At 32.2% G+C, this 22,650-nt stretch overlaps 1 protein-coding gene across 11 annotated transcripts in view; it reads right to left on the reverse strand.

The window, feature by feature from the left end:
- Nucleotides 1–6,695: 6,695 nt before the first annotated feature.
- Nucleotides 6,696–22,650, reverse strand: part of LOC143253048 (uncharacterized) — an 87,343-nt gene continuing 71,388 nt past the window's right edge. For all 11 annotated transcript variants that reach the window (XM_076506161.1, XM_076506167.1, XM_076506164.1 and 8 more), the window contains 3 exons: nt 15,508–15,714; nt 11,647–11,764; nt 6,696–10,316 (listed from right to left, as the gene is read on the reverse strand). In XM_076506161.1, coding sequence (XP_076362276.1) covers nt 8,917–10,316; nt 11,647–11,764; nt 15,508–15,714 — 1,725 coding nt within the window. In that variant the 3' untranslated portion in view covers nt 6,696–8,916. The remainder of the gene's footprint in view (nt 10,317–11,646; nt 11,765–15,507; nt 15,715–22,650) is intronic.

Below are 22,650 nucleotides of genomic sequence, written 5' to 3' on the forward strand. Positions count from 1 at the left end.
GCTGTATGTTTAAGAAATACAAAAGAGAAGTTGCACAATATTGCTTGACAAAGAAAATAAATGTATATGTCAATCATAAACTAAAAGGCCTTTCAGTTAGTATCGAGGTCCAACTGTTTATGTATCGACGTCAATCAGACGCAGCCATAGCAGAGATAAAGCTATGAGAAAAGTTATGTTAACTTCATTAGAGGCAGGTAACTACTTCTATAAAAGGATTTAGAAAAGAAATAGAGACTCTTATTAGTTTTCAACCACATCACGTTCACCTGTGAAAACAAAAAACTAATCAAATAGCATTTCGTAGCCTCAAGATCACTAGAACTGATACACAATTCAAAACAGAAAAATCACCCATACTGGATTATACATTCCCTGGGACTCAGCACAAAACAAGAACTCAACATATTAAAAAGCCAAATAAACACGACCACAAAACTATGCTCACCCGATAAAATTAACGATGAAATCAACAAAATAATACACTTTATTAACATCAACAGATTTCCTCAAAAAACCGTGGAAAAGTTATACTCACACACCTAGACCAACAACAAACAAACAACAATAAACCCCAAGGTACAACAAACTACAAAACGTTATACTGCTACATACCACATGTTCCCGGCATCAGTGAAAAAGTAATCAACCTTTGGAAAAACTTATAACAAAACACAACATTCCAGTAAACACCAAATTTATTTAAAAAACAGATACAAAACTGAAGTCCATACTATGTAAAAACTATACTGACAAACACAACACCAACATAATTTATAAAATACAATGCAACAACTGAAGAAACAAGCAGAAAAATGGTAACTAGATTCAAAGACCCCCGCGAAAAAAACAACAAACAAAAACACCTTCACACGTTTTTGAAACTGCAAATCAAATAAACACATAACCATATAAAACTCCCAGATACTAAGTAGGGAAACAAATATAAACAAACGCAAAATCAAAGAAGCAACTACTTATACAGTAACTAAGACCAAAATTAAACCAGTATAAAGGAACACCTTTATACCTCCACTAATTAATAACCAAACATACAACTGCAACGCCCCTACAATCACGTGCCCTATTATACTTTCGTCCCTAAGGCATGTGTACGGCAATGGTCACTTGCAAACACTCTCTTTGTTAACCTAAAGATGACCTAGGAAGGTCAAAACATTGTTCTTTGCTTATTAATAAATGTTAATATCAATACCAGCCGTTCTGAGATACATTTTCAAAATCTGCCGTATTTCAGTTGATAGTCTCAAAATTGTTTCTTTGAAAATTAAGGAATAAAATTTAATTTCGTCGTACCTGAAAAACACATTAGACCTAATTATGCAAAGGTCACTCTTCTTCAAGTGCTCACCTACTTCAGGTTTTTCAATATACAGTAGTACCTCGGTTCTCGAACTTAATCTGTTCCAGAAGATTGTTCGAAAACTGAATCAATTTTTCCCATAAGAAATACTGAATAAGAAATAAGAAAGAGTTATTATTGTTTAGAAGAGGAGTCACCTTCCATAAAAACGTCAGGTAACTCTCCTTCTTGAGTTCTTTCTCTTTGCACCACTACAACTTGCTTGAGACTTACTGGACCTATTTCTCACTAAAAAACTTGTCTAATGAGGTCTGTTTTTTTCTGCATTTTAAAATGTTTCTGAAGTAAGACATAACATTGTCATTGAAAAGGTTTATGCTGCGATTTGCTACCGCTTTGTCAGGGTGAAATTTTTCCACAAAACTTTGTAACTCTCCCCATTTTCCACACATTTCCTTGATTAGTGAACTAGGAACATCCTCCCTTCCCTCCTCCTCGTCCAAAGACACTTCCTCAGTTGCCTTCTGTTGCTGCTCATGAAGGTCTTGGAGTTCTTCAGTGGTGAGCTCAGTTTTGTGGTCTTCCACCAACTCCTCCACATCATCACCACTCACATTCAAGCCCACACACTTACCTAGTGAGACAATAACCTCGACAACAGACTCAGCTTCAAAATCTCTGTTTGCTACTGAGTCTGGTCACAGTTTCTTCCAGGCTGAGTTCATGGTCCTCAAAGACATTTCCCTCCAGGCTTTGTCTGTGATCCTCAAGCAATGGAGGATATTAAGGTGATTTTTCCAGAACTTCCTGAGGGTTAACTGTGTGTCAGAGGTCACTTCAAATCACCTTTGAAATAGTGCTTTGGTGTAGAGTTTATTAAGTTCGATATGACCTGCTGTTCTCCTCCACCAACCCGTCCTCCAAAGCTGGTGGGTGAGCAGGTGCATTGTCCATCACAAGAAGGGCCTTGAGTGGCAACTGATATCCGTGAGGTAATTCTTTACACTTGGGGCAAACACTTCATGGACCAACTCCATAAAAAAAATGCCTGGTTACCCATGTTTTACTATTAGCCCTCCACATGACATTTAGTTTACATTACAGGACATTATTGTTCTTAAAAACCCTTGAGTTCTCAGAATAGTACACAAGAAAAGGCTTAAGCTTGAAGTCCCCACTTGCATTACTACATAACAACAGAGTTAGCCTGTCCTTTATTGACTTGTGTCCTAGCAGTGACTTCTCCTCCTTAGTGATGTAGGTCTTCTTTGGCATTATCTTCCAAAAGAGGCCTGTCTCATCACAGTTGAATACTTGTTGGGGGAACAAAACCCTAAGCTTCTACAATCTTTAAATTTACAAATACATTTATCAGCAGCGTCTTTGTTAAAACTCCATTGTTTGTGATCTTTGTTTCGTAAGCACTGTCACTCCTTTGATGACCTCTTTATTTTTCAGTATGGTGCAGACTGTAGACTTCGCCATACCAAACTGTGTAACAAGGTTAGACACGCGAACATCACTCTCATACTTCGCTATGAGATCTTTTTTTCACCTCTTATTGTGACTCTAACAACTTTTCTTTTTGGTTTGCTGCTTTCATTATCCTTCTTTGACCCCACGGTGGCTTATTTAATCAGAATATTTAGAAAAGCAAAATCAAAACAAAGAAAAACAAATAGAAAAACGAGAACGTTCACAGCAGATTTTATCGCGGGTGTGGGTAAGATGTTTTGGGCAAGCTTGGCGTGGGCAGAAAATGGTCGAAGGGTTGTTCGGGTCATCAATCGGGTTATTTCGTGGGTTCGGGAACCGAGTTTATGTATGACAACCGAGACAATTTTTTCGCAAACAATATATTCGAAAACCGAGGTACCACTGTATATTTACTAGTTGGTAACAATAAATTTGAAGCGCCCTGAGTCACTGCAAGAAGTCACTCTCTCTCTCGCTAATTGATTCCACATAATCTCAATCAATGTATCTAAAACTAAAATATCCGCTAATTATTGCATCAGAATTCTTATTATAAACAACCTCGTGGTCAGTATATATTGTAAAACATGGTATGGTATTTCAAAATAATTTTTTTTTTTCGAAATCAAACTAAGCTCTAGTAATCCCCATTATACTTTAGTATTTCATTTCAGTTTGGTCCTTGAGCACATCTAGTTTGTTCCTAATTCTCCTAATATTAAAATTATGGGAACTAAGCCCATTTCTCTTATTGTTTGTCCTTTAATTTGACAGACTTATCTCTAAAATTATTTGTCTTTCTATACACTGAATCTCCATTTACTAAAGTACTCGCTGCTTTAGCTATCCTATCAGTTTATGTATTCCAAAGTTTTTAAGCTCTCTCATCATTAAGCGACTTTCGCTTAAAGTAGCACGTGTATGTAGAGCTTCCCTCATCCTAACTTACCGGATTAAGTGGAAACCATCTCTAGAATATAATCTACTTTTAACCTGAAAACTATTCTAATGTCCAATCAACGCAACTGGTGCTGTGAGTGTATGCTAATAATACTTTAAGTGTTGGATCCTGCATCTATCCCGAGTTCCCATAAACCTGTGAAGGATTTCTTTATCAACTAGCTAATCTGATTTTCAGTTTACAATATCGCTTGCTGTTAGATGTACTATGAAAACATATTTGGTACCGCCAACTAAATTGTTAACCCACTCTATAATATACTCTACATTAGTACCTAATAAGCATATTCTAACCCTTGTGTATCCATGCTTCCCTCTAAAAATAATTTTATTCAAATATTTAATGAAAGCGTTTTTTTCTTAATCATAATTTCGAATTTGATATACGCAAGAGCACAACTTTTTAGGAATATAAGGTATTTGGTTTAGATATATTGAAATATATTAAACACGGTAAAATACTATAGTGATTATTTTAAACTACATACTGATAGAGCTTTATTCACAGATTGTTGTATTTTTTATATTCGTAAAGCACGTCAAGGGAGAAAAAAGTAGATTTTTGAGTTTTACTACATCATTACAGTTCCTGTTACTTCGTACGATCACGTGCTATTTGAGAATTGTGAATCCCAAAAAAGTCTTGCGGTGTAGTTTCAACTGTAAAACACCCTACCGTAATGATGTCATGTCCGAAGCATACCACTCCTTCTTGCTGGCTTTCCATAGTGTACAAAGATAACAGTTCCCCAGTGTCAAAGTTAACAGTATGATCCTACAGAAATCTACGGATGCTGCATCTGATGATTTGAATAACATATCTTGATGTAAAATAGCATATATATCAATTTCATTCTCCAGCCTTAGAATAACTCGTATTAATCGTGTGCAAGTAAAGAATTGCACTGTCTTTTATAAACAATATTAAAAGTAACTCACAATGCTCTCCCGCCTTTCGTCTTAATGTCAGTGTGTGTGCCTGTGCCAACGCCAAATTAACATGGTAGTAGTTTTGATTTTTAAACCTCCAGGGTAAAAACACTGGTTTGCTCAGAAACTGTCATATCTCTTCAATCCCACACGTGTTCCTAGGTTAAGCCTGTCTTGAAGAATAGGGGAATATCTTGATTTTTTTGTCTGGAAAAACTGAGAAATCAGGAAGGCTATGGAGAAGGACAACTGGGCTATTTTGTGGGGATGAATTCAAACTTGTGATTAGGTCTTCAACCAGAAAACTCACGTTCACCCTCACCACTGCTGTGCATTTCTGAACCCAAACCCACACTGAATTTCCTCAATGGTATACAAGCGAAGCGCAAGTGGTTCATCCAAGCCTACAAGAAACCAGCTACTTCTACAGTTCCCCCTTAAGCCTCTCACGTTTTCACACATTCTTTTTTGTTTGTGTGTTTTATGTTTTTTTTTCATACGTTTTAATCCTGTTTGCTTTATTAACCTAGATTTTATTTCCCTACAGCTACCCCTGGGCACGGTCTGGGTAGGTTATTCAACGCCCAGGCTGTAAAAGAGGGTTTTCTCGGGCACTCCCGTTTGTCCCCACAATAAAATCTTAAACACTGGATCTGTAGATTCCAGCTGGGGCAACTTGATCCACCGGTCCATGTCCGGCCCTGAAACGGCCCGTTTGAGTTGATATTTCGTCTACCTACTTGCTTCTTACTTCTTCAATCGGGTGACTTTGCTTTCGCTTTGTCAGCTGCCACACCTACCAGACTTGCATTAACCAGATTCATATTAAACTTATCAACCCTTTTAACCCAAAATTATCAATAGTCACGTAGTCAAAATTCTTAATTCCTACCAAGTGCAGGGTTGAAGGAGGACTGTTTAGGCTTCGAACGTCCCAAACTCCAAAACAACTGCCAGAATAGAGAGATAGAAAGAGTGATTCTTTGATTTTTCTTGTCTATGTCGATTATTTTAGTTTTCTCCCTGTTTATTATGTGTGCAGTTAACGTGGCTGAATTTTGTTTTCACGAGTCTTGTACTATTTTTATGTTATTTTATTCTTGTCGCGAGTTTTCTTCCCGTTTGTCCAATGTATGTATCGTTGCAGGAACACGGAAATTCATAGATGACGTTTTTGAGATTCTATTTGGTAGGTCGCCGTTTGTTTTTTACCAGAATGAACCTTAAGGTATTGTGGGATTTCTACCAGACTTCTATGTTGAATTTTTGGCTATACATGTGAGTTTTTCACTGAAATGTTGTAGGTATGGTAGGTAAATGGTGGTAGTAGTGGTAACTTTCTGATTTTTTCTTTCTGTCATGGTCTTCTTCAAGGAGTTTTTGATAGAGGAGAAGGTGTAACCATTCTTTTTAAAATTCTCTATGGTCTTTTGGCGTTCTGCTTCTATGGATGTCTTATCGCAAATGTTTTCTGCTCTCTTGTTTAAGCATTGGATTATACCATGTTTTATTGAGGTTGAATGATTGGACTGAAAGTATAGGTATCTGTCCGTGTGGGTGGGGTTTCTGTATACAGTTGTAGTGATTTGTCTTGCTTGTTTGCTGACGAGTATGTAAGTTTTCATGAAAGTGGGGCCACATAACAAAGGTGTCGTCGACATAACGTCTGCACAAACTTGGTTTGATAGGTGTGGATCAAAGAGTTCTTTCTTCAAAGTCTTCCATGAAAATGTCTGCTAGGATTGGATTTAAGTCTCAATGATTGATTGATTGATTGGATTATACAGACTTATAAAATGTTCGTTCCAATATTTTCATAAAAATGTACATAAAAACGATTAATTAACATATGAATTTAAATTGTTTTTTTTTTTACATATGTAAAATACATGATATAAATCATAACATTTAAATAAATAACACACACTGTTATTACTCGTAACATAAAATGTCCATAGCTCCAAAAGGAAAGTTGAACAATGAGAACTAACAGAAGCCAAAGAAAAAGTTTAAAATATATTATTATACATATACATACTAAGAACACAAAAACAACCAGATAGTTGGACATCTGGTTAATGTTCACACTATTTTAAAAATAAAATTTTCTTAGCTGGAGATAGCTTCTATCTTGTATAAACCTATTTGCTTATGTTTCCTTGGTGTATTAAATATGTAGTTAGGAAACAAGCTCCAAGAACTATTGAAGGCTATATGCATATGAAATAATTTGAAAAGTCTGACAGCCAATGAAAAATACTTAAAGTAAGATGATATATATCTGGAGTTACAACTAGGTGCAAAAATTGTATTCATCAGTTTTGTGCTGCTATTCCCCCAGGATGTTTAGGGAGATTTCCTTTGTTGCTTTAAATAGGAAAGTTTTGCAATGTATAGGCTGTAGATAGTTATTCTAAGATGAATACTACTCACTGTTTTCATGAGTTAGTTTGATTCTTGATTCAACCAACATCAGGTTCACTGGAGAAAGCAGCTTTTTACACAGATTTTCTACAAGTTTTACAAAATTACAGCAAGGTAACATTGATTTTAATGGCATGAATAATATGCAATATAAGCTGCAGAAGCTTTCACAGAAAAATGTACTTGCTTTCCTGAAATCATTACATATTTAATTACTGGAGTCTGTACGTACTATACAGATTTAGTAATACATGCTACCTCACCAGTAGTAACTGGACAATCAATTTATGCTGGACATGTTGTGAAAGTCAAATGTGCCTTTTTAGTTTTTAAATGAACATAGCACTACTACAATGTGACAGAAAAAAGAAGCCTCATCTGCCACTTCTGGCAATGCAAATCATATTTATAATCCCTGATGTAGGTGTTGGTTAGCTATTTATTAATTAGAAGTAGTTGAGACTTTAAACAACTTTCACAATCTGCAGGATCAGTTCCTAGTGTAAAGCTACACAATGAGATATCTGCACTCTTTTCATCTGGAAGAATCAAATCCTATATGTTGGCATTTCAAGTTTGTAAACGTATTGCTGACTTACCTGGGAACTACTATTCTATTTACTATGTTTAAAAACTGCCATTGATTAGCAGAACAAAGGTTTAAATCTCGATTAATTTTAAACTACTTTCAAATTTTTAGGTATGGCTTTTCAACTCTTTTTATTTTATTGTTATTCAAAACATTTTGAAATTCTTCTAAACATTCTTGCATCATTACAAAAGATGAAAATGAACAGCATCCATTAAAAATAATATTCAATGAAAGTGTTAGATAATTACAAGAGAAATGTTTGAAAAATAGATTAACAATTCATTTTTTTGAAATTTCCTTTTGATAAACTTATTAATATTTTACCTCTACAGAATTTTTGTACATTTATAAATTCACAAAACTTCTCAGTACTTAAACTGTTTAGCATCATAATTTAAACCTATATACAAAATATTGTCAATTTTACTTTAAATGTTTAGCATTAGATTACAAGCTTGGTAGATCAGTCAACATTGGATACTGTTTTAAACCTATATGTCAACTTAACTTCACACACAGTTTCACAAATGGGTAAATTTGTTAGATGAATGAATACACAAATATTTCAAGAATGTAAGTATGTACTAGATATTTTTATTATGTTAATATACTTACTGCTTATCATTGATTTACTATTTTCAACTACATTACTATAAAATCTACGATAAACATATAGAGAGAATTATTTCATAAAAGTTTCTGTCTCCACTTACAAGAGTAACCATTACTCATACTCTTGGGACACCCTGAAGAATAGCAAATGAAGTCTGTGTTTGGATCTAACTCCATATATAACCTCCAATGACCCCAAGTCTTCTCCATGCCTTGAATAAATACTTCAGCTAATATATAGATAAAGGGAGCAAGCACCACTGTTTGCAATAAGATCAGTACATAATTACAATAAAATAGCCACTTAATATTAAACATACTAAACAAATAAATTCCATCCTAAACACTCACTTCAGTAGACAAACCATTAACTTGACAAGGAGTTAGTTACATAAATCAGTTTCAAACGAAACTGAAGTTAATATAATGAATTACCATTCAAGAAAATAATACTTCCACCTTGAAGTTGGAATTCCAATAAAATTAGCTTTTCCTGTGAAGTGAAAATTAACTACACTAATAATGTAAATAGCAAATAACAAATTCTTACTGAAGATTGTATAAAAAGAATTTTAAAAATATAAATTCAGATAAAACGTTAATCAAGTTGATTGTCCACAGGTGTTTCATCTAAAGTAATGAGAGGAATTTCTCCTATTTCAGGCAAGGTAGATTCCTTAAACAACTTTCTCTTTTCATTCACATTCAATGGATCAGTCACTACTGGCCAGACTTTGTCTGGTGTTAAATCTGAATCATCATCAGTACCTGAGGAAACATCTGATAAGACAGGTGATTCTGTACAATTTCCTGAAGACCTGCATGAAATGTCTCTCAATAAAATGGGACACTGTTTGCTGTTCTGGTTGGATAAACTAAAAGAAAAGTCACGCTCCACAGAAGAGCAAGATTTTATAATACTTTCACTACAACAAGAACTATCTATAGCAATTACATTATCAGCAGTACTAAAGCTAATTTCTCTATCTGCAAGTTTCTGGGATATATATTTACCTTTGGAATATTTTACAGATCCAGAAAAATCAGAACCATGTAGTTTACAAAGTAACATATCATCTGAATCACAGGTAATACATTTATTTGCATACGAGTTTCCTAGTTGTAAGTGTTTACCATCTGCAGATTTACTGCAATTTAAAATCATTATTTCTTTATTGTTATTACTTGACTGGCTCCTACCTTTACCACATATATGCACTTCACGCTTAAACGGCAAGTTGGTTTCTACATATAGTTCATTGTCTGAGGTAAATGTAGAATTTTTAAGACTCTTGTTAAACAGTAAGCCAGACTTCATATTTGTGTATTCAGGTACAAAATATTTAGAAATCTTTTTTGAGTTAAACCCTAATTTTTCTGGTCTTCTTACTGGGTTAAAAAATAAAGCCTCAGTGATCATTCTTGAATCAAACACCAAGTCTCCAGGGTAATTTTTTGGGCTAAACATAGAGTCAGAGATTTTTCCTGATTCAGACATCAAGTCTTCACGAGATTTTTTCTGGTTAAACACAGAGTCTGTATCATTTACTGAGGAAAACAATGACTCTTCCAGAAGTTTTGTTTTTTTTGACTCAGAAACCAAGTATTCAGGTATTTTTAAAGAATTGAGCAAAACATCTTCTGAACTACAAGTCTTCCTTAACTTGACTGATGAGTCTTCAAGAGTCTTTATGAAGTTAATTTCTGTTTCTTCAGGTTTCCTTTTAAGAAATTCTTTGGATTTACTGCATACACTACTTGATTTAAGCATTTCCGATGAAACAAACTGCGGCTTTTCTTCCGATTCAGAAAAAGTGCTACTCAAGCTGTACTCACTCAATGAATCATTTGGTTTTTCTTTCTCTGTATGTTGGGAATCTGTGGTATCAGAAGAAGACTCTGAAATCTGTGAACTAAGACGAGCTGTTTCATACATGTAACAAGATACACATTCTTGTTTACCTTGTAGCATTATTTGCTTTTTCCAAAACTGAATATCTAGAAAGAAATACAAATGAATATTACATAGACATAAATACCTTCAAATTACTGTAAATTTCAAATAAGGATCTATATCAAATTTTGTTTGGTTATACTTATAATAGGTAATAATAAGATTCAACTCTAACTTGTTAAAAGAACAACTACCAGAAGGATAACAGCAAGCATTTATAATATGTGGATTCAAATGTTTACAAGTTATAAGTATAATAGTAATAGTAGAAAATTTATATCAAATTTTATGTTTTAATGAATATGGGAAACACTATATACATGCATGTGTGAAAATCCAAAAAGAAAGTAAAAGATGCTCATTCAAAATTGTGTTAAAATCAATGAGATAATCTTCAAAGATTGTTTGTTTGTTTTGAATTTCACACAAAGCTACTCGAGGGCTATCTGCACTAGCCGTCCCTAATTTAGCAGTGTAAGACTAGAGGGAAGGCAGTTTGTCATCACCACCCACTGCCAATTCTTGGGCTACTCTTTTTACCAACAAATAGTGGGATTGACCATCACTTTATAATGCCTCCATGTCTTAACACGCTTGGCCATGCCGGGCCCATCTTCAAAGATTTCCAGTTTCTTCAAATTTATTTAAGAGAATCTAGAACCTTTACTTGAAGAACAGCTAACTATTTTGATTTCAAGTACCTGCTTTTTAGGCAGTTTGATATCTTCACTAGATGTAAAAGATGATACACAGTTTAGCTATTTATTATATGTGTCATTCATAAATGCATTACAAATACAGTGTATCAAGTAACAACACTTTCACACTAAATTATTAATCAAGAATGAATGAATTAGTTACAAAATCAAATGTATCTGACTTTGAGTGACTACTTGGTATCCATTTATTTTATGCAATAGGCTACCCACTTATACAATTTAATATGTATCTGATCCAGAAGGGAAAATTAACCTAACACTTGATTACTATTGCATAAACTTGTCTCAAATGGATTTTCCCTTAAAACAGCTTTACTTTTAATACTGGATAATGAATTAATATATTTTCACCTCTTTAGAGAAAATATTCAGCTAGCCATTATTAGAAACCAAACAAACAAAGAAAACAGCAGCTCTAATGAAATGAAATGTATTATCAATCTGAAAAATGGATAGTGTTAACATGAGACAGCTCTATTTTCTTTTTAATTTCATGTGAAGAGAGAAAATGAAACATATGATACTTCTGGATGTTGTTCTTCACTAGATTTTAAAAGTAGTGACAAAAACAGTTTATTTAAGTTTCAGTTATGAGGTGTGTAACCAATTTTACTCTCAATGTAGACTTTGGCTTGAGAAAGTAAAATGTACTAACTTTTTGTATGTTTAGAACTGCAAAGATTCTTGAGAGGAATATGCACTGAGGCTGATTGTTCAGAATAATGTTGCTGGTGTTGACTTGAACGACAGAATGGCTGCAACCACCTTATTACCTAAGAGAAATAAAATGAACACTTATTTCATTGTTTTCTTTATCAAAAAAGCCAAAATTTATAATATATGAAAAATTAGGAGGTTCAGATTGAAGATATTGAAATGAACAAAGTCAAAAGGTATGATTTTTTCAATTCAACATATAATGTTTTTCAAGCTTCAGTCTTGAAAATGTCAAGACACAGTTGTGAGAAACTGAAATTAATTCATGTCAGACACAAAAATAAAAACACAACTGGAATTCTGCTAATGTTTAAATAATATAGACAAATTTTTAATTCAAGATAATTTAGTTTTGTCAGAATAGTGAATTAGAAATACATAATTTTATGGAAATTCATTTTTTTACAAATTTTGAGTTTTACTGACAATTTACTTTGAATGGTCTTGTTTTATGAATCAACTATTGTAGTGTGATTCCACAAAAATTTTTTAAACAAATTTGATAAAATATATTAAATTTAGATGGCATGATTTCAAAAATTCAATTGAAATGTCTGTCATAAACAAGTGATTCAGAGTCTCAAATGTCCTTGATTTAGTACAGAGTACATGTCCCTAATTTAGGCTCAAATCTTTCACATCTTATTATACATAAACCTCATCAAGAGAATATATGTAAGCTCTGCCTTCTCATCATAATTTAGATTTTGAAAGCTGCAAACATAATGAAAAACTATATGTAATCCAACGGTAAATAGGTGGATGAAAGAGTAGTTCATAATAAGTGACTGCAAATCAGATATTCTTACCTCTGAAATACTGAATGCTGAAAAATATTGGGAACCATTTATATCACAGTAAAATAATAGCCTAGACCCTGATAAGAATGTAAGACAAACAGAGTGGAACACTGGACCTCATCTTTATGGTGCTTGGATAGATGCATCATACCTTAAGGGCAAATTACCCCATTGAATTAAAACAGTCAAAGAAAATCAACTTGTAGTCATTATATTACATGTTAAGAAAATAAAACATGAGAATTTAAATTTATTTATTAAAAAGTTATATAATTATTTTTATAAATGAGAATAAAAATCACAAACTTTGGATTTTAGGTTGATTTCAGTGCTGTCTGAACAAAAATATTAAAGTTTATGAATTATCTGAATTTTTTTAGTATAATACAGCATTCATAGAATCAAGGTGTAGAGTGAAAATAGTCTTGAACAAAATAGCATTACGTTATAACTTGTAACTTCAATACAAGTGTAGTTTCATCAATTTTAGTAAATCACACCATACCCCTTGACTATCATAGTAATATGTAATCATCTACATTTCAAGTCTTCCAAATACATAAGACTTGTAAGCTAAATATGTTATGCAAGCTTTTTTCATATTCATTTCAGCTGTATAAGCTAACATAGCTTCCACTTCAATAAATATTTATGTATATCTCAGAAAAAGTGATAAAAGCACAGCTTGGTGATATAGTGCTAGAGAAAAATGTGTTTGTGAATAACTTCTGTTACAGTTGTAGTCTCGATATTTTAGAGCTCACAAAAAGTTTTCATCATTTTATACTTCAGTTCATTTAACATAAGGTAATGTTGCATTATGATAGTGAAGTAAATACTTTTTGTTTCACCAACAGGCCACTATGCTAACCTTGCTCACATTAAATTACTGAAATAGCCAAAGAAAATCAGTGAAAAAAATTTACTATATATAAGTGTATAATGATTTAAAACGTATTTTATAAATTAAAAACAATTAAAGTTTGCATGCTTTTAATTTTGGTATTGTAAAAAAGCTATTCTTACTGCACATTAGTTATGGAATTAGAGAGATAAAATTTAGTTTCTAAAATGAAAATATTAGAAGAAAATTTAACCATATGGATACAATTTAATTTCTGAATTTCAAAACAAAATATTTAAATAAATTCTTAATCTCCATTTCCAATATGCGACTTTTTTCTTTAAATTGCTCATTTACACATTCCTTCCACTGTTCTTTGAGCTTCTTAATTTTAATAAAGTTATGTAGTTATATCCAAACTTATAGTCTCTAATCATCTTTAATTAGAGAGATATAAACTATAAAATCAGGCTCACATGCCATACTGCCTATCACATATTGTCTTTCAAAAACTGTCATTTAATTCTCTCTAACCTTTGCTGTTACATCTATACAATAAGATTTAGTGTGTGTGATATCTCTTCCTAAACTTCTGGTCACACTGACTTTTAAGTGGTAGCAAAAGAATTGTCTGTCCTGAGTTTCACATAAAGGTAAATTTTTCACCACACTCCCTGGTTACACATGGATTTAAAAAAAATCCCTTCTGCTAAACTGATGAACTCACCAGCTTTTACATCATGCCAAATGTATTGTCTCAGTTCTGAGGTTTAACACAAGAAATTTTTTCACCCAAATCCTTAGGGAACTCAAGTATTTCACAAAAACATTTTTACAGGATTTCCCAAAAGTAGACCCCAAAACTGGTATTAATTTGCTTACATTAGATCATGTAAATAAACAGGCCTACTAATTACCATATCTAAGTTGGTTAAGTTTTTTTTTTAATTTCATGCAAAGCTACTAAAGGGCTATTTATGCTAGCTGTCCCTAATTTAGCAGTGTAAGACTAAAGGGAAGGCAGCTAGTCATCACCACCCACCGTCAACTCTTGGGCTACTCTTTTACCAATGAATAGTGGAATTGACCATCACATTATAATGCTCCCACGGTTGAAAAGGCGAGCATGTTTGATGCGACGGAGATTCAAACCTGCAACCCTCAGATTATGAGTCAAACACCTTAACCCACCTAGCCATGCCAGGCAAGTTGGTTAAAGAAATTAAAATTGCATTATAGTGTCAATAATCATTAAACTGAAATGGTGCATGCAAGATAGCAGTTCAAGCATTAAACTTCCACTATACCAGCACCGTAGATGTAGGCCATAGGCACATGGGTTTGATAGTTATTTGGAATGAATAGAAAGATATTTTTATTTACTGAAAGATGTACATGTACATACAATAATAGCTAAATATGACAGTAGGTTTTGAGTTATTTAGCCTACAAGTTCCAAATTGCTAAAGTCAAATTCACCTTGAACATGGTAAGGGTATTATTTTTATGCATTTACACCTTAATCAGAAAGCCAAATAAATTATAATAGTTATATGACATTGTGTTATATATAAGTTATAAGTTATGTAAGGAAAAGTGAACAAAAAATAGTATTTTTAGCAGTAATGATAAAAATTAAAAACAAGTGTGTGAGTAGAAGAGTAAAAACTAATGAGTTAAACCAGTTCAAAATTGAGGACTATAAACTGATAAGTTACTCGAAAATGGCAAAGAAAATTTTAAGTAAAAAAAAAGAATCAGAATATGTAAACAAGTGCCTAAGGCATTCATTTTCAATGTCCAAAGTCAAGATACATGAATTTACATAGGAACCTTATGTTTTCCATCTTGAAATGAATTAAGATGGACAAATCTACTATAAGTTTCTAATCTCTTGGTTTCTTTAGGACTACAAAGAGATGAGAATAAAAAAGCATTCTGTTTTATAGTTATTCTCTGTTCAAAATTTTCTGGTCACAAGAATTTCATAGATGAACACATAGCTTTGAGTCATGTGTTTGTCGACAGCATAAGAGAAAACACAAGAAGGAAAGACTTTACTAATACAGGGTTAAAACTATCTACTTTGAAAACCTGTTTTACATAGTTGGTAAGGCTCACAATCATGTAAATATTCTTATACAGAAGTCCATACCTTTGATGCTGTTGAACCTTTGGGTACAACGTTTGGATAGACATTAACTGGCTTTAAGTGTCTAATCAGATCCTGTATCTCTGACAATGAAGAATGCATTGAATAACATACTCGGTAAAAAGTTTGTCCGACTTTGTACTTAATATTCTGGAGAGCAACATGATGAGCATACCACATGGCACAAAGCTTGATTGTTAGTACCTCCATCTAGGTTTAAGTAACACATATCATCATGCATGAAATTATTTTTCAAGAACAATAGCAACTCTAACTGGCTGTGAAACAGTTTTAAATTTCTCTATTTAAAGAAAATACAAAATATTATACTTCAGTATTAACTTACTGTAGTTAATCCAGCTGTGAAAGAGTATTATCCATGACTTCAGAAAATAGTTTTTAAAAAAAATAAAATACAGACTAAAAACTGGTTATAGATATTCAATCAATGTTTATGACATAAGCTAGACATGAGTTAAGCACCACATTATTTCATTAAAGCATAAATCTTTTAAATTCAGTGAAGTAAAAACTGAAAACAAAATTTTACAATATACATTTCATCACTGAACAACAAAAAATAAAAATGAAATTATAATTCAAACTGGCAATATATATTTTTAACTAGTTTTATTCATTATAAGTACCAAGAGACAGGCACTTCGAAAACTGATCTACAGTTGATTCTGCCAGTATTTTAAATAACACTTGTCATTTAATTTGTATTATTGAAAAAAACAACTTGCAGCTGAAATTATTAAGTAAAATATATAAATGTTCAAAAACTAAGTTTACAACGTACTTTGTTAGATAAATCTAATATATAATGAGAGTATGCAAGACCAACTGCAAAATAATACTGAATTCTGATAAAACTAACAATGTCTGAGCTAAAAAATAAATGAACTGGACACAAAGTTTGACACACAATGTAAAGTTTTAACTTAAACCTAAACACGGTACAGGTATTTGTGCTATCTGCTGGACACTCACCTTTACATGAATTGTGAATTGATTGGATTGGTTCTGTTTCTTCAGGAATTATTTCCAAGCTGATTGACTCACTAAAGATAATATTCTAGACTATCTAAATCTCACATTACTTACTTAAATTGATAATACAAGATTTACTCAAAGCAATTACTACTATCCACATGACTGGACATTCTTATTTGAACATAAGGGATGTTGCAACCTTGAGATATTACTTGGTTTACCACTGGAAGACATTACTGTTAACCTTCATGCACATGGTGCAGTTTTATAGTCATGCATCACTAGGCAGACGAGGTGTAATCTTCAAAAGAATCACAAAGAACACAATCAACTTAAAGACTTCCATGACCATCTATTAGGCAAAAGGTGTTTCAGAATTCTAAACTAAAATAAGATAGTAGAAAATGCATGGTATGTCTGCATAATATATGCTAGAAAGTTCATGTTCAGCTTTAGTTATGAATCATAAGATTCTCTTGGATGTGAAATTGTTGCTCATCCTCAGCTTGAATAATTATCACAAAGGTTTTAGTTACAACAATGTTACACTAAGAGCATGTTAATCAATATTCAGAGAGTTATTAGACTTGCAAATGAATTAGACCACACAGTGCTGGAATCATGCACAACTTACCTAAAATTAACAAACTGGATTGCTGTATAACATTTAACATATCTACATAAATTAGATGAATGAATGCTACAAGCCAACAAACCTTTCTTTCATTATAGATTAATTCATCAACAAATAAACCTATTACGCAGATTTAGGCAATATGCCTTATTTTTGCATTATAATGTAATTTTGGCATTTTGAGAATGAAGCTATAGACTTTATTACTTTTGAATAGTCATGAAATGGATAACGGCTATGCTGAACACCATATGTTGTTACTTCAGTAATGCATTCAGCAATTAACAAGTTAAAGAGGGTGCAGAATGTAGCTATGTAACAGGAGTAGCAACAACAACATCATATATGTTTGATTCAGTATTAACATATATCAACAAAGCTGGCCAAAACTTGTGAAATATTTGGTTTATAGTTGAAAATACCATAAAATAGCAAGGGTATTCAACATATTATAATCCTTGTAAGTAAGAATGTACAAAGAGTATATTACACCACTATTCTCGTTACCAGGTAGATTTCTATTTTTGATCTAAATAGGGGTTGTTTGTTCTGACCAAAAGCTAATATTAATTGCTCTAATAGTTTTTTTTTATTGATGCTGTGGTTATGTTACCATACAAAAGACCAATAAAAGTAAATTATGAGTAAATGAATGCATAAAATAATGACAGCCTGAGTTACACTTGTTTCAACAAGACCCTTGCAGTTTATTTTAGGTAATGTGATGACTGTGAAAAGTATGTTGATGGACTTTAATATTCAGATCGCTGATGGTAACCAAGGGTCTTACACTAGTATTATGAATGTTTTTGAAGACGGTCTTCATATTCATAACCATTTTCATCCAGGTGATTTTAATGATTCATTGGTTAAAAAATGTTTTGACAGAATGTGCTTAATGTGGAACCATATTGTATTTAACAACACAAACACTGCCTACAATAAAAACAGAATGTTCGCCACATACTTGGTTAATTGGAGAAAATGTAGTGTTCTACATTTAAGAAAAACTCCAGAATTTTTAAGGGGCACAATAAAAGTTCACGTCCTATATCAAAAATACACAAATATTTCCCTCTATTAACTTTTTAACTCTCCAGGGCATATTTCTAAAGATATTAATATACAACCTACAGAATTTCTACCATGTGAAATTAGCTGCTAATGAAAATTTTTACATAATATTGAAGATTGCAGGCTATCCTGGCTATAACAATCTATTTTTATATCATTCTTTTTGAAATACATCAAGCTATGTAGTGTATTAAATTAAAGCTAGCAAAGCATGTTAATAATTATTGATCATTATAGACATTTCTTTTAATTGAAGGTGGATTTCCCTTATGAAGAAGTTTCTAAAATCATTCCATCAATACTCTGTTGTCTGCCATTTTCATGAAGACCTTTCATTTATTTAAAAATCAGAAAAAACTTTATGTTCCCTTTTATTTCAAAACTAATCATACATCACAGCAATGTCAGCTTTCACATAATCTTGGTAGTCAATATATGACTAAAGTTTTAAATATTCCTGATACAAAACAAAACGTGCACTAGAGTTCTAAATCTCCAAATTTTACACAACTCATTGTGCCAGTGGCAAGAGGGCATAGATAAAACCTGCTTCTATTACATACAAAAACACTACATTGGCACTGTCAATCTTTACTGTTAAAGTACGTGAGGCTGTTAATACAAAATTGTCTGTTAATGTCCCAAGAGTGTTTCACAATTATGTGGACACTTAAATTTTAGAGTACTCACCATTTTCTCATGATTTTTAACATTATCCACTGTTAGTTCAATCCTATTTGTCTTCAATGTCTGGAACTCCTAATCATGAAGAGGCATTTACTAGTTTAATTTCTTTTCTCTCTCTGGAATGTTTTAATTTAAATCTTTAACCAATTTCATTTAGGGTAGAGTGAGCTAGTGTTATGTTGGAGATTCAATTCTTCAATCTTTGTCCTCTATCTTTCCTTTATATTTAAAAATCAACAAAACATTAATAGCCTTCAAGTTCCTTGTGTTCATCATGCCAGTAGTCTTTTAGCAAAGTTTTTCACTATATTCATATGTCTTCTCAAGTTCTTGACCTTAAGATCAGTTATAGGGGTGATTGGGGTTTTCACTTTGACTAATCATCAATTTTTTTGCTCTGCATACTATGATTTATCTTATTTTGAAACTGTTTTCTTCACAGTTATGAACTATTTTCATTCCACATATTTCTAGCTAGAATTAAAATAATACCTCAAAGCATTCTTCTTTCATAAAATTGAAGCTGAATTTGAAAAAAAATTCTTTCCTACAACACTTTTTCTGTGAAAAAATTTTACCTGAATTAGTGTTCCATTCAGGGAAAGCACACCATCAGGAACTGATTAAGGTTTAAGCATATATTTTATTTCTGGTTGTTGTTATTCTTGCAGATCATCAGCAAGTCAAATGTTAGTCCTTTTGTTTTGCCTGTTAACACTTGTGTTGTTTTACCAGTTCATTCTAATCTAACAGTGGCTAAATGTAATAGTAGAAAAGGTGAGTTTCTTTAAGGTATTTACTTCTGACTATTCTGTTCTGCACGATTTCCTCATCTGGACTACTAGGACTGGGGTCATCTTCAATCATTTGTTTTCCGTGGTACTTTTATGTTTGAGATTTTTTGGCTTAACAGATCTTTCTATTTTGTGTTTAATTTCAATTTCACCATTCTCTTCCTCTTTTAATTCACCAAATTTCTTTCCCTTTTCTTCTGATCCAGTTTACATTAAATCCTTGAACAAAAATTTTTCATCTCTCTTTTAGAAAGAAGTAGCCAAAATCACATTGCTTTTTCAGGTTTTTACATCAGTTTATTTATGGTTCCAAAGAAATCAGAATATTAGAAATCCATCTCAACTCAGTCTTTACCATAAGGCTCCTAATTTCAAAATGGAAAATGTTTGCTTGTCATAAAACTTTATCATGGCCACTGGATGACAAAAGTGAATGCATATACAGTATTCTTCTTATTGTACCTCATCATCAAGTCACTTTATTTCTTTTAATCATACGTTTAGCACCATAAATTTTCTATAAGTGGTTAATGTTTACTGGTCTTCTCTATTTCATTGATACAGTTCTTCCCTTATATATGTGTGTTTAACTTATGCTGATGTTTTTATTCACTCACTTTTCTTACACTCAGTTGACCACTTAACTGGCTACATCTCTTGGGTTGATCATCCATAAATCTAAATCCCATTTAGCACCAACACGTGGGATATTGAATTAACTACACAATTCATACATTAAAACAGACTTGGGTTCAGTCTTATGTCTCTTGGCTTCCCTCTATGTTTTGATCTTAATGACTTGTTTTCATTTACTATCTCTCCTTTACAGCATATTTTATAATATTATTTACACAAAGTTGAATAAATTCTGACATCTATGCTCTCGATGTTTCATATACTCACTTTTCTTAAAAGGCTCTGAACTTATGCTCAAGTCAATCCTCCCTATCTAACATTTGAATTGTAAAAGATGGTAACCACTATTTATTACTACAGGTTTGTCCATTGGAATGGAAGCAGATTTCCACTGGAAAGTTCTGCACCAAAGTAGTCCTCCCATCTTAGTAGTCACTTTAGGTTTCAAAATTGTCTTTATTGAGACTCTCACTGACATGAAAGTATTAATTTCTTCTTGTCTGACAAAAAATATCCTACCCCTTTATGCTCATAAAATTCCTAAAAATAACACAGTCTAGCTAACTCTGATTCTCATTTAGAGGAATGTTTTTTATGTCTTATACAAACTATTCATTGTTATGTAACATGCAATGAATCTCTTATGTGATATAAGAAAACGATTTTTTATACCAGTGCTCCAGAAAATGCTTTTTTCTGTAAGGAGTATTCACTCCCAAAATTATGTCTGTGGAAGTAATTTTAATTTTTTTACAAAGTGCAGCAGAAATATTTTGTGATAAAAAGAAATTCAATTAGTAATAAATTGTTTTACTTCAAAAGGAGAAATTTAGCACAGGATTAATTTAACAAATTAAGTCATCAGACGTAGTCATAAAAAACACAAATAATGATACTGCAACATTTTCTATCACTTAAGCAGGATAGTATATAGCTTAAGGGTTTTTACTCAAAATATTTAGGCCTATATAATATTAAAATACATGTTTTCATGCAGTGCATGTTTCTTCTTTTAAGGTCTACCTGAACATTCTTAGAAATCCAGAAGTTAAACACTACTTATAGAAATTATAATAAACATTCATAATAAATAAAAAAACAGAGGGAGGGGCCTAGTATCATTATTTCCATACAGACAGGGCAGTAATTCATTATGAAATAAACTGATCATTCATGAGTTCACCAACAGAAACACCTGATTGTTAGAAAGAGCTTATTCTTGTTGGTCTATTGTGTGAACTGTGCAGATCCTGGGCAGAACTTCAGAAAGCTACAAGAATGCAGCTATCAATTGTTGTTAAGGCAGCAGGAGCAGTATTAATTTTTTTTACAGCAGTAAAACAACAACATTTTTTAAAGCCATAAATGGCCAATTTTTCACTGGAACATTTACTGGTATGCTTTTTATTTGGAGCACAAACTGTCACAGGAAAGAAACAAAACATTAATTTAATTATTCAAACTAATAACAATTAAGAAAAGTGTTTACTGATTATCTTTGTAAAGTACACAACATTTACAAGATGAAAATTTTAAGATTTATTATACTGTTCTTTACTTATTTCAGTATTTATGTTTAATTAATTTTTCTATATCTTGCCTTTATTTCTTCAAATATTGCCTTTTTTAACTTAAATTCTAAAATTACACTGATACTTAAGTTTAGTCTTTACATATTGTTAACTCATGGCTGAACTGAACCTTCATATCTGATTGAGGATGTTGCTGGACTATCTGGTGCTTACTGTAGGTCTTATGCTTTGGCTTCTGCAGGCTAATTCATGCCAGATGGCTTTCCAGCTAGTTTAGATTTGTTACAGTTTAAATACATATATATATATATATATATATATTTGCACCATAATTATTACTGATTATAATAAAATACTTCTTTCATTGGATTAAACCTGTTCTTTCTGGTATGAAATGACACAACATAACTAGCATACTGATCATGAAAGTTTTTGCACAGATTAATAGTAGTTACTACATAATACCATTCTTAGTGAAAATAACATCATCTTTGATTATTAACTATCTAATCTGCTACTCCTTGATCAAGAATCATCTCAGAACAAATATACAAGTAATAAGTCTGATTTCATGATGATGAAATTTATAAATGCTATCTTTACAATATATCCTTTGCTGTGTGATATAAATTAAAGTGCTGACTATTTTTCAACTTGTTAGTGTGCTCTAACATACTATAATCTTGGATAGATGATCCTCATGTTGAATTTGAAAGTATTTTTGAGCTTACACTTAGTAAAAACTGTAACTGGAAAATATTTACTGAATATGTGCTGTTCTAGACAAAGCTAT

The sequence above is a fragment of the Tachypleus tridentatus genome, chromosome 6 (genome assembly GCF_004210375.1).
Source record: "Tachypleus tridentatus isolate NWPU-2018 chromosome 6, ASM421037v1, whole genome shotgun sequence".
Lineage (NCBI taxonomy): Eukaryota > Metazoa > Arthropoda > Merostomata > Xiphosura > Limulidae > Tachypleus > Tachypleus tridentatus.